We start from the raw sequence: 12,563 nt of genomic DNA, 5'->3' as shown, positions 1-12,563 counted from the left end.
AATATTTTATATTGCTAGAAAACTAATAATTCACCTAAAAGAATAAAGATCAAGAGGATTAAGGGAATTAGTAGGGGGGAATGTAATGGAAGTTGACCTAGACACACCAGATCTCACATTGTATTATAAAGCATTATCCACCAAAACAACCTAATACTGGTTTTGAAGATCAATGGAATAGATTATCTACACCATATACAGATGTAAAAAACAAAACAAAACAAAAAATCCCAAAACATCATAGCAATCAAGAGTTTGTCAAACCCAAAGATTCAAGATTTGGAGACAATAATTCATTATTTGATAAAACTGCTGGAAAAACTGGGTAGAAAATTGAATATGGATTAGTATCTTATACCATATATCAAGATGAGTTCAATTAGACATAAACAGTAATATCATAAGCAAATTTATAACTAACAAAACCAATGCAATCAAGATTAGAAGGAAAACAGAAAGCCACCCAAATTTATTTAATATCAAGTATTTCTAGTAAAGATCTCATTTCTTAAATATATACCAAAATGAGTCAAACTTTCAAAAATACAAATCATTCCCTAATTCACAAATATAAAAAGGACATAAACAGGCAGTTTCAAAGAAAGAAATCAAATCTTTTTATAAAAAAAATGTTCTAAATCCCTTTTTTTCTTTTTCAGGTTTTTGCAAGGGAATGGGGTTAAGTACTTTCCCCAAGGTCACACAGCTAGGTAATTATTAAATGTCTGAGACTGGATTTGAACTCAGGTACTCCTGACTCCACGGCCAGTGCTCTATCCACTGTGGTACCAAGATGCCCCCTCTAACTCACTTTTGAATAGAGAAATACAAATTACTAACTCTGAGGAACTACTTCATAGCTATCAGATTGGTTAAAATGACAGAAAAAGAAAATAATAAACATTAAAGGGAATATTGGAAAATTGAAGTTGTATACAGATTCAACCATTTAAAAGAGCAATTTGGAACTATGGCCAAAGGGCAATCCAACTGGGTATACACATTTATCCAACAAACCACTGCTGGGACGATATTCCAAAGAGATTAAAAGAAAAAAGGGAGGAGGGGGGAATGTGTTAAAAATATTTGTAGTGGTTCTTTTTCTAATAGGAAAGAATTGTAAATTGAGAGCATGTCCATCAATTAGGAAATGACTGAACAAATCATATTATATGATTGTCATGAAATATCATTGTGCTTTAAAAAATAACAAGTAGGATGGTTTCAGAAAAAAACCTGAAAAGATTTACATAAACTGATGCAAAGTGAAAGGAGCAGAAACAGGAGAACATTCATACATAATAGCAATATTATAAGATGATCAACAGTGAATGACTTACTATTCTCAGGAATATAGTAATCTAAAATCATTTCAAAGAACTCATGATGAACTCACCAGAGAATTAAAGCATACTGTTTTTCTCTCTTCATTTTTGTCATAATTTTTTTGTTTTATTTCTTTCACACTATGACTAATATAGAAATATGTATAACATGACAGAACATTACTTCCTGTAGAAGAGAGGGAGGGAATTTGGAATTCTAATTTTTTTAAGTGTTAAAATTGTTTTTACATTTAATTCTGGAAAAAAGCAAATAAAAAATAAATTGAGTTAAAATTTATGTTTGCCTCTATCAACTTTTTCTGTTTTCAAGTTATATTTTTTTCTTTCTTCTCTTGCAACTACAGAACTATGATTCTTCAGCCTTAAAGGTGGATCTATGTCCACCAGATCTCTTTCCCTCATACCTTTAATGAGTTACCTCATTAAATAAGTTCCTACTGTGTTCCTAGAACCATAATCCCATTCAATGAATGAATGAATGAGTGAAAAAGTATGCTGATACTTCATTTAGACTTAAGACAAAGTAATAACTGAAAAATGAGGAAATATAACAAATAGTTAATGGTAAGGTCAGAGTAACTGGAAATAAAACACATAATTCACATTATTGGGCAAATATATTCTAACAAGCTTCTTAAAAATCAATCCTTAAACATAGCACCATATCATTATTGAAAGAGCAGAAGCCCAGGTAAATGAGGTCACATTAGAGTACCCTGACTTCTAGGTATTGTTCCTTATATGGATATATGGAGTTTCTTTACTAAGGACTTCTGGAGGGGCATTTGAGTAGAGATTAGAAAGAAAATAGGTGTTCTAAGTAACAGAGATGAATAGAAGTGTCCCTAATCTCTGTAAAGCATTTGACATCATATAACAACCTTTCCTTCTGGATATTTTCTCCTCTACAGCTTTTCATTACACTTCACTCCCTTTGTTTTCTTTTTACATGTCTAACATGTTTTACAATCTCTTGCTACACTGTCATCTGTGATCCTACTCCCCTTTCCCATCTACCATACCCCAAAGCTTTGGGCCTCTCTTCTCTTTTCACTCTACTTTTTCTTAGACAAATGCTGAGAGGAATCAAGAAAGGGAATGAATACTCCTACTGATTAAAAACATTGAGATGTTTGAGGTATTAATTGCTATTATTTCCCAAGGAATAAGGCAGAATTCACAACCTGACTCTAAAACCTGATAGGATGGTATTTATTAAGATATAATTTGACAGTAACTTTAGATAAGATCAGAAAATTTTGATGATATTCAATTAGGTCAGGGAAAAAAATTGGATAATTTGTTTTGCCTATACACTGAAATTTTGAGAACATCAAAAGCTTTAGATAACAAAGAATTGCTTGATTAGTAGAAAGCAGAAAACATGGCAGAAATCTTGAATTCTTTAGAGGAAATACACCATAAAAATAAGAATAAGAAAACATTATCTTGTCAACAGGGAGGGGGAGAAACTTGACTGTGTAATGCTTTTCCAGATCTTTCAATTTACGTTTCTTTTTTTTTTTTTCATTTTAAGAACTCTGAAGGGCGGCTAGGTGGTGCAGTGGATAAAGCACTAGCCTTGGAGTCAGGAGTATCTGGGTTCAAATCTGGTCTCAGACACTTAATAATTACCTAGCTGTGTGGCCTTGGGCAAGCCACTTAACCCCGTTTGCCTTGAAAAAACCTAAAAGAAAAAAAAAAGACCTGAAGCCTACAAAATACATCTTTGGCTAAACCACTTAACTAGTTTAATTCCATTTTTCATCTGTAAAATGGAGATAATAATAGCACTGATCTCCTAGGGAGACTGTGAGGATCAAGAGGAATAATAACTAGAAAGAATTTAGCACAAAGTCTAGAACTTAGCATGAGTTACATTAAAAGTTAGCTACCATAATTTATTATTGTTATTGTTATTATTACATTGTTGGCCTCAATGAAAATCTATCTCTTTCTGGCTCTTAATATTCTTGTTCTGCAATGCAATCTTCTTATTTTTTTTTTAAAAACTAAACTACAAAAAGACAAAGCAAACTTAAGCTGCTTTGAAAAACACAGGGAAGATGACAGAGGATATAATCCTGTTGTAATTTGCACATCTAGACAGTTGTGTTCAATTATTGGGAGTCATATGTATAGAATGCTATAGATAAATGAAAGCATGTCAAGAAGACAATAAGCATAGTAAACAACTTATAATCATGCCATATGAAGCAGATATGGAGAAGTTGCTATGTTTAGTCTGGAGGTGAGGACATGATAGGTGTCTTCAAATATTTGAGGGATTATTTCCTCAAAGAGGCTTCTTATTTGTTCTGTATGGCCTCTGAAGGTAGAACTAGAAGTATGGTATACATTTCAGTAAGAAGATTTACAAGGAGGTTTAGAGTGATATAACATTTTCTTTTCTTTTTTTTTTTCTTTTGGTCATTTTATTTCTACTTTCCGTGGCATGAAGATACAATAAATAAAATTCTTTTATGGCAATATTGAAAAGTTACATTGCTTATTTATGAATTCTTTTTTTTTAAAGATTTTAATTATTTTGAGTTTTACAATTCTTACCCCAATCTTACTTCCCTCCTCCCAGCCCCCCACAGAAAGCAATTTATCAGTCTCTACATTGTTTCCATGCTGTACATTGATCCAAATTGAGTGTGATGAGAGAGAAATTATATCCTTAAGGAAGAAACATGTTGCCATTAGGGTATACAGTGTTTTTCTGGTTCTGCTCATCTCGCTCACCATCAGTTCATGCAAATCCCTCCAGGCTTCCCGGAATTCCCATCGCTTCTGGTTTCTATAGCACAATAGTGTTCTATGACATACATATACCAGTTTGCTAAGCCATTCCCCAATTGAAGGACATTTATTTGATTTCCAATTCTTTGCCACCACAAACAGGGCTGCTATGAATATTTTTGTACAAGTGATGTTTTTACCCTTTTTCATCATCTCTTCGGGGTACAGACCCAGTAGAGGTATTGCTGGATCAAAGGGTATGGCACATTTTTGTTGCCCTTTGGGCAAAGTGCAAGAAAGGTTGGATGAGTTCACAGCTCCACCAACAATGTAATAGTGTCCCAGATTTCCTACAACGCTTTCCTACAACACTGATCATTATCCTTTCTGGTCATATTAGCCAGTCTGAGAGGTGTGAGGTGGTACCTCAGAGAACCTTTAATTTGCATTTCTTTAATAAGTAATGATTTAGAGAAATTTTTCATATGACTATGGATTGCTTTGAACTCCTCATCTGTAAATTGCCTTTGCATATCCTTTGACCATTTGTCAACTGGGGAATGGCTTTTTTTTAAAAAAATATGACTCAGTTCTCTGTATAATTTAGAAATAAGTCCTTTGTCAGACACATTAGTTGTAAAGATTGTTTCCCAGTCTACTAGATTTCTTTTGATATTGGTTACAGTGGTTTTGTCTGTGCAAAAGCTTTTTAATTTAATGTAATCAAAATCATCTAGTTTGTTTTTAGTGATGTTCTCCAACTCTTCCTTAGTCATAAACTGCTCCTCTTTCCATAGATCTGACAGGTAAACTAGTCCTTGATCTTCTAATTTCCTTATAGTATTGTTTTTTTATGTCTAAATCCTGTATCCATTTGGATCTTATTTTGGTATATGGTGTGAGGTATTGGTCTAATCTAAGTTTCTTCCATACTAAATTCGAATTTTCCCAGCAGGTTTTATCAAAGAGAGAGTTTTATCCCAATAGCTGATTACTATAATCATTTCCTGCTATTGCACCTAGTCTATTCCACTGGTCCACTACTTTATTTCTTAGCCAATATCAGACAGTTTTGATGACTGATGTTTTAAAATATAATTTTAGATTGGGTAGGGCTAAGCCCCCTTCTTTTGCACTTTTTTTTCATTAAGTCCCTGGAAATTCTTGACTTTTTATTTCTCCAAATGAATTTACTTACAACTTTTTCTAACTCATTAAAGTGATTTTTTGGAATTTTGTTTGGTAGGACACTAAACAAGTAGTTTAGTTTTGGTAGAACTGTCATTTTTATTATATTAGCTCTACCTTTTCATGAGCAGTTGATATTTGCCCAGTTATTTAAATCTGACTCAATTTGAGTGAGAAGTGTTTTATAGTTGTTTTCAAAAAGTTTCTGAGTCTGCATTGGTAAATAGACTCCCAGGTATTTTATATTGCCTGAAGTTATTTTGAATGAGATTTTGATATATCATTTTCTAACTGTTCAATTTCAACCTACCTATCTGTAGAAATCAAAACACCTAGAATATTTTCACTTGACATTTTTAATACATGTTCAATGATATAAATAAATGACAGAAATCGATAAATAAAAATTCCTTTTGGTCACTCTAAAATGAGTCATTTATTGTACTTCTCAACTCCATCACCCTCACAATAAGCTAGCAGGTAGGTTGGTTCTTGCTAGTTTAACCGACTATTTGTTGGAATGGAAGTGGGAAAATGACTCAGGGCTTCATATATGAAATTCTTACATAAAAATCTCTTAGTTTCAAAGTACATTAAAAATTTAGAAAAGTTCTGAATTGATATTAGTTTTACCTTTTAATTTAATTTATGCACAGTATATATGAAGAGACTCACTTCTACTTTTTATTTATTAATCGAGGAAATACTTAATGTTTATTTTTGCATGCTCAATTTTGTACATAGCTGGAATTTCATGGAACTTGAATTACAACTATAGTTCTTAACACTCACTTAATGTTAGTGAACTATATTGAACCTCAAGTGAAACAAAAAAGATAAACTTGGAGTTTGCTTGAAAAATGCTACAATAAGGCCATTTGCTTTTTATTGAACACCAAAGATACATGTTTTCTACCACATATGCTTAGTTCATACAAATCATTTTTATCACTACTTAGGGGTATGAACATTTGTTCTCTTACCAAACTTAAATTAAAAACATGCCCAGGAGACATTGCTTACCTCTGGGTTTTCCTGGGAAGAAACAAAAAGCTTTTCACTCCATCATTCATTCATTAATTTTAAAAAGTATTTATCAATTGCCTATTATGTGTAGGGCACCGTACCAGAGAACTATAAGAATAAAAACAAGACTCTTCTTTCAAAGTCTTCTTTGACAATCTCAATAAATACTAATCCTTTTCATTTATGAGCAAACATTACACAATTGAACAGTTTCTTTCCCTCAGGGAACTAATGCTAATGAAATTACTGGAAGTTCAAATAAAATATATTTAATTTTATTGTGGAAGGTCATTCTGACAAGAGTCACTTTATCAGATGTGTTTCTGAAAAATTTTTTACACTTTTTTTAAAAGTAAATTACTTAATACCATGTAAACCCTGAATAAACACTCAACTACTCTGGACCAATTTAATTATCTCAATGAAGGCACTGAAGTAAATGAACTTGTTTCAATTTTATCCTTTTCCCAAATGAAGGCAAAGTATTTTGTGAAAGATCTACTTTTTGTCAAATTACATCATACACTTGGTCTACAACAAATTCTCCAAATTAAGAGGACTGAGAAACATTAATTTTAGAATACTTATTTCAATATATTTTTCATTGGCTTCTCCTGTAATGAATATTATTAGGACAATCACAAAAGTATTTTTTCCAAATTGGCAACCTACCTTCCTTAAAAAACAACAACAAAAATCAAGGACAACAAAATAATGCAAACAGAATTTCTTTAAATACTTTATAATGACAATAATGCTTTTTATATTATTTCTTTCATAAACTATGTCATATATAATTATAAAATGAACTTTAAATTTCATCCAACCTGATACTATGAAAATGGTATATATGCATACTTTTATTTAGGTTATTGAAAAGTTTCAATATATTCACCTGGAATTCATATTTAAGATAAGACACACTTACCCATAAAATTCAGATAGCCTTCTCCTCCAAGTGCATGAGTAATGAGACGAATCATTTTGTGAAGCTGTATTCCACGATCAATAACTAGAGTAAGAGGGGATAGTACACTCATATTCGTATACATTTCTGCATCCATCAGCCAGAAAGCCAGGGTTTTATCACCAACCAGAGCCTACAGCAATAAAAAATGGGGGTATAAATAAAATATAAAATGTATCACAAACAATTATGCATTGAACCAAATTTATAAATAGATATTGCCTTCCTTAGGGTGAATAGGTTAGTTGAGGAAAAATGAATTTCTTACTCTGCAAATATTTTCTTGGAAGAATGTGCACTAAATGAACCACTTTTGTAATATTTATTTTCAAGGCAATGATTAATGTCATAAAAAGCCTGAAGAATATTAAATGATGAATCATTCTATCTAAAATGAATCTATCAAAAAAATTAAAAAAAAATAAAATGAATCTATCATTCCTACAAAATGTGTGCAGATAATTAGAAAAATGGGGGCAAGTTAGGTGGTGCAGTGGATAAAGCACCAGCCCTGGAGTCGGGAGTACCTGGGTTCAAATCCGGCCTCAGACACTTAATAATTACCTAGCTGTGTGGCCTTGGGCAAGCCACTTAACCCCAATGCCTTGCAAAAAAAAAAAAAAAACTAAAAAAAAAAAGGAAAAAGGCCAAGCTTTCTGAAATCACAATTCAGAGTTAAGAACAACTTTATATTATCTGTTAATATGGTGGAAAAGTGATTTATATGATTAAAATTATTTTAACTGTTTTAGAATGCATCATGACTTTTTTGTGGGGGGGGGAGTAAGTTTGCTTTCTAATTATGTTGTTTATGAACAATGAATAAGTTCTAAAAGTTCAGATTTATATACTGTTTTATAGTCTACAAAATGTTTTGTTCACAATGATAGTGTGAATCAAGTAACCTTAGAATTCTCTATCAATTCCATTTTACAGGAGAGGAAATAAACTCATAGCAAGAAAAGTGACCAATACAGTTTAAAGAGAACTGCATTTGGAATTCCAAGATCTAACACTGATACTTCCAAGATACACAACTTTGGATAAACTAATTAATTCTTCTGGACCTGAGCTTATTTATTTGCAAAAGTCAGGAGTTGGACTAGATTATTTCTAAAGTTCTTTCCAACTCTAACATTCTGTGATCCTTTGCCTCAAGGTTACATTACTTGTAAGCCTTTGAACACAGAATACCAGAGTTAAAGTCCTTAATGATATGACAGAGGAAATCCAGAAGTATCCCCAGAAGCAGAGAAAAAAAATGGTAATATTCCATATTTATCATAGTAACTATTTAAATAAAACACATGAATATTATTAAAAATAAACACAGTGAGTAAACACTGAAGCTTGGTGTTAGGAAGGTCTGAGTTAAATTCTGGTCTCAGATATTTAGTAGCCATATGGCAAGACACTTCTCTTAACTTCACTGTCCTCATCTATAAAAATACAAATACCTCCCTTCCATCAATCTAATGAAATAATAATTGTAAAGTATTTATCACTTCTTCTCACACATAGCAAGCATTATATCAAGTGAGTTACCATTGTTGTTGTTGTTACTACTATTGAGGAAGCAAGCAAAATAGCTACTGTAATTCTAAGGTTGGGCAAAATATTGATCAAATAGACTGATATTAGACAGGATACACACACACACACACACACACACACACACACATATGTATTTGAGTTAGCAGGGAATTTTCTATAAAATATCAAGTCAGTTTGGGTTCCAGATTAGGGAATGAGTATGAATCAGGAAATAATGTTTCAGTAACATCCTAACCTATTTCCTGTGCAACATCAATTTACTTGACCATTTCTCTATGTTCTGGGGATAGTATGCCAGAGTTTGGGGGTTAATTTTTATACCAATTATTCTTACTTTAGTAAATATACCACATACCATAGTAAAAGGTTATTAAGTGTGGCTGACTAATTGACAATCAACTGAAAATCATGAGGAGAACATAATTGAATAGAGGACCAAGTCAAAAGCATTAGAACAATAGTCTCAATATCTCAATCTCATCAGGGAACCTATAGAAAATGGGGGGGGGGGGGACCTTTAACAGCCTAGATCTGGCAGTGCAACTTGTCAGTCAGAGTTGAATAAGAGAGAAACCCTCTCCCCTTGAATTTATATTAAGCATATACTCTTAGATTACATCATGTTCAAATCAAGAGAGGTAACAGTACCTTGGTACTCATTCTTGGCCATAGTATTTCTGTAGAATGATGGGCTTCATATAAAGTATTCAGAGGAGGTTTACAGGAGAATGAAGTAATTGGAGCAGGCCAGTACAGCCACATTCCAACAAATCAGCAGGATTCCTTGGGGGTAACCTAGTCAGTAGACTTAACTGAACAAATAGAAGTGACACCCAAAGCTCCCAGATGATAAAAGGGATCAGACAACTGGCAGAACAAAGAACACTTCACTGGCACTGATGCAGGAGCTATCTGGGTCATAGACTCATATCAGAGCTCCAGGGTGAGAAGGATCACTAGCACAGTAGAGTGTGTGGCCAAGGGGAGAGGGTATACTGGTTATAGAACCAGTTGATTGTGGTCAATCAAAGACCAGAGCAGAGACTTAGTCAGTGAACACAACTCTTCTTGGAAAACTTACAGTTTTGGCCCAGAATTAGCTCTGATAATAACATCATCAAAACATGAAGTTTGTAGAATCGAGCTAGTGGTGCAGTGGATAGAGAACCAGCCCTGGAGTCAGGAGGACCTGATCGTGTATCTAGTCTCAGGAACATAATAATTATCTAACTGTGTGACCTTGGGCATGTCACATAACCCCACTGCTATACAAAAAAAAAACCCAAACAAACAAACAAACCTAAAATTGCCTCCAACAAAACCTGAAGTTTGGGATGGTGCCCCTCTCCATAGGGAAGAGACCAACTATAACATAAAATCAAAAATCAAGAAATAGCCTGAAAAAAAAAATGAGCAACAACCAAAATAAATGAAAAAAAAACCAAACCTGACCACAGAAAGTCACTATGGTGACAGTAAATACCAAACACAAACTGAGAAGAAGGCAAAAAAATCAAAACTGCTATAGTCAAAGTGTCAAAGAAAAATATTAATTGGTGAATAGAGCACCGGCCTTGGAGTCAGGAGTATCTGGAGTCAGGAGCATCCAGCCTCAGACACTTAAAAATTACCTAGCTGTGTGGCCTTGGGTAAGCCACTTAACCCCATTGTCTTGAAAAAAATCTAAAAAAAATATTAATTGGTCTCAGACCCCAAAAGAATGGCCGGAAGAAGTAAAAATGCATTTAAAAATTCAAATAAGAGAAGAAAATAAAAACTGGGAAAAGAAATTAAAGTGATTCAAGAAAATAATGAAAAAGAACTAACAGTCACATAAAGGAAGTACAAAAATACATTTAAAATATAACGTATTTTAAAAAATTGAATGGGTCAAAGGGAAAAAGATATACAAAAATTCACTGAAGAAAAGATTTCCTTAGAAAAAATAATTGGGTAAGTAGAAGTTAATGGCTAAATGACATATTAAAAAATAAATATAAAATCTAAAGAATGAAAAATAAAGCAGAGACTGAATTATTTCATTGGAAGTATTTCAAGTAATCATATGGAAGATGATTAGAATTCTTAGAAACAGTGGTCTGAGGTTGCAGAGAGAAAAACTTGGTTTAAAAATCTTTCTCTGAACATATATATGCGTGTGTGTGTGTGTGTGTGTGTGTATATACACACACACACTTAACTATCTAGCTAGCAACAATCATTAATTCCTTTGAGATATATATATATATATATTTATATATATATATATATATATATATATATATATATATATAGGCAAGGCAATGAGGTTAAATTACCTGCCAAAGGTCACACAACTAGGTAATTATTAAGTGTCTGAGGCCACATTTGAATTCAGGTTCCCAAGACTCTAGGGCCAGTGCTCTATACACTGCACCAAATAGCTACCCCTTCTTTTGAGATTCTTGGCCTTTTGTGTTTCAGATGAATTTTGCTACTTTCTTATTCTAGTTCCTTAATCCATCCGCAGCTTGATTGATACAGAAGAAATAAGTTAACTTAAATAGTATGGGCAATATCAGAGGAGAGAAAGGTGAATATGGGAGAGAGTTTTAAATCTTAGAAGGCTGACTCCAATTATAATTTCTTAAAAACATTCTGAATTTATTTTGAATTTTTTTAATCTTTCTGGTTGGATTTGCTATATAATATACAGAAAGACTAATGATTTCTCTAATGATTAATGAACATATTTTATATTTTGATGTTTCACTGAAGCTATTATTGTAATTATTTTAATTAACTCCTTAAAATTATCTAAATAGATCAACAGATCATCTGTGAAAAGTTGGAATTTTGCATAATTTTATTTCCTATTTATGATTATTCATTGGATTTATTTTTCCTCTTTTCCAGATATAATTTGAACTTCTAGCACTACAATTAAAAAATAGTGATAACAGTGAGGGTATATATTTATTTAAATAATTAATTTAATTTATAATTTTTATAATTCATTTTTATAATTATTATATAATATACTATGAAATGATACAACACAATATAATATGTAATATAACACAATATAACAATATAATAACATAATATATTCATAACATAATTTATAGTATAATGTATTTTTATAATTAATAGTTAATTTAATTTAAATTATTATTTAAATTATTTTAATTTAATTACATTATTTAAATTTATTTTATTTATTTGGTTTATTTAAATCTTTTCATGACCCCTGAACCTATTGGAAAGAGCTGTACTTTAATCTTATTACACACAATGTTGGCTCTTGGTTTTAAATACATATTATTAATCATAATAACAAAAACAGCCACTTTATTCCTATTATTTTTACCAAAAATATTTTTAGGGTTTCGCTGTATTTATTGATGTAATTTTTAAAAAGCATTTTAATATTAATAAAGTCTATTGTGTTTTATTAACTAATTCTATCAGTTCTGATAAAATTAACCAAACTTGACATTCCTATATAATTCTAATTTGATTACAGTACACAGGTTTTTGACTGTGCTGTAGGTAAATAATATTTTTAATTAATTAAGGATACAAATTGCTGCTATTGTAGAAGAAGCTATTATTGTAATTATTTTTAATTAATTGTAATTATTTAGTGTAATTAATTAAGTGTAATTATTATTGTAATTAATTAATTGTAATCATTTTTAATTAACTCCTTAAAATTCTCTAAATAGATCAACATATCATCTGTAAAAAGTTGGAAT

At 31.6% G+C, this 12,563-nt stretch overlaps 1 protein-coding gene across 3 annotated transcripts in view; it reads right to left on the bottom strand.

Annotated features, from left to right (window-relative positions):
• Positions 1-12,563, bottom strand: part of GBE1 (1,4-alpha-glucan branching enzyme 1) — a 222,051-nt gene that overhangs the window by 55,383 nt on the left and 154,105 nt on the right. For all 3 annotated transcript variants that reach the window (XM_074192294.1, XM_074192297.1, XM_074192295.1), the window contains exon 12: positions 7,234-7,405. In XM_074192294.1, the coding sequence (XP_074048395.1) occupies positions 7,234-7,405 (172 nt within the window). The remainder of the gene's footprint in view (positions 1-7,233; positions 7,406-12,563) is intronic.

This window comes from Macrotis lagotis, chromosome 6 (genome assembly GCF_037893015.1).
Source record: "Macrotis lagotis isolate mMagLag1 chromosome 6, bilby.v1.9.chrom.fasta, whole genome shotgun sequence".
Classification (NCBI taxonomy): Eukaryota; Metazoa; Chordata; class Mammalia; order Peramelemorphia; family Peramelidae; genus Macrotis; species Macrotis lagotis.
This window is presented reverse-complemented; position numbering and strand designations above follow the sequence as displayed.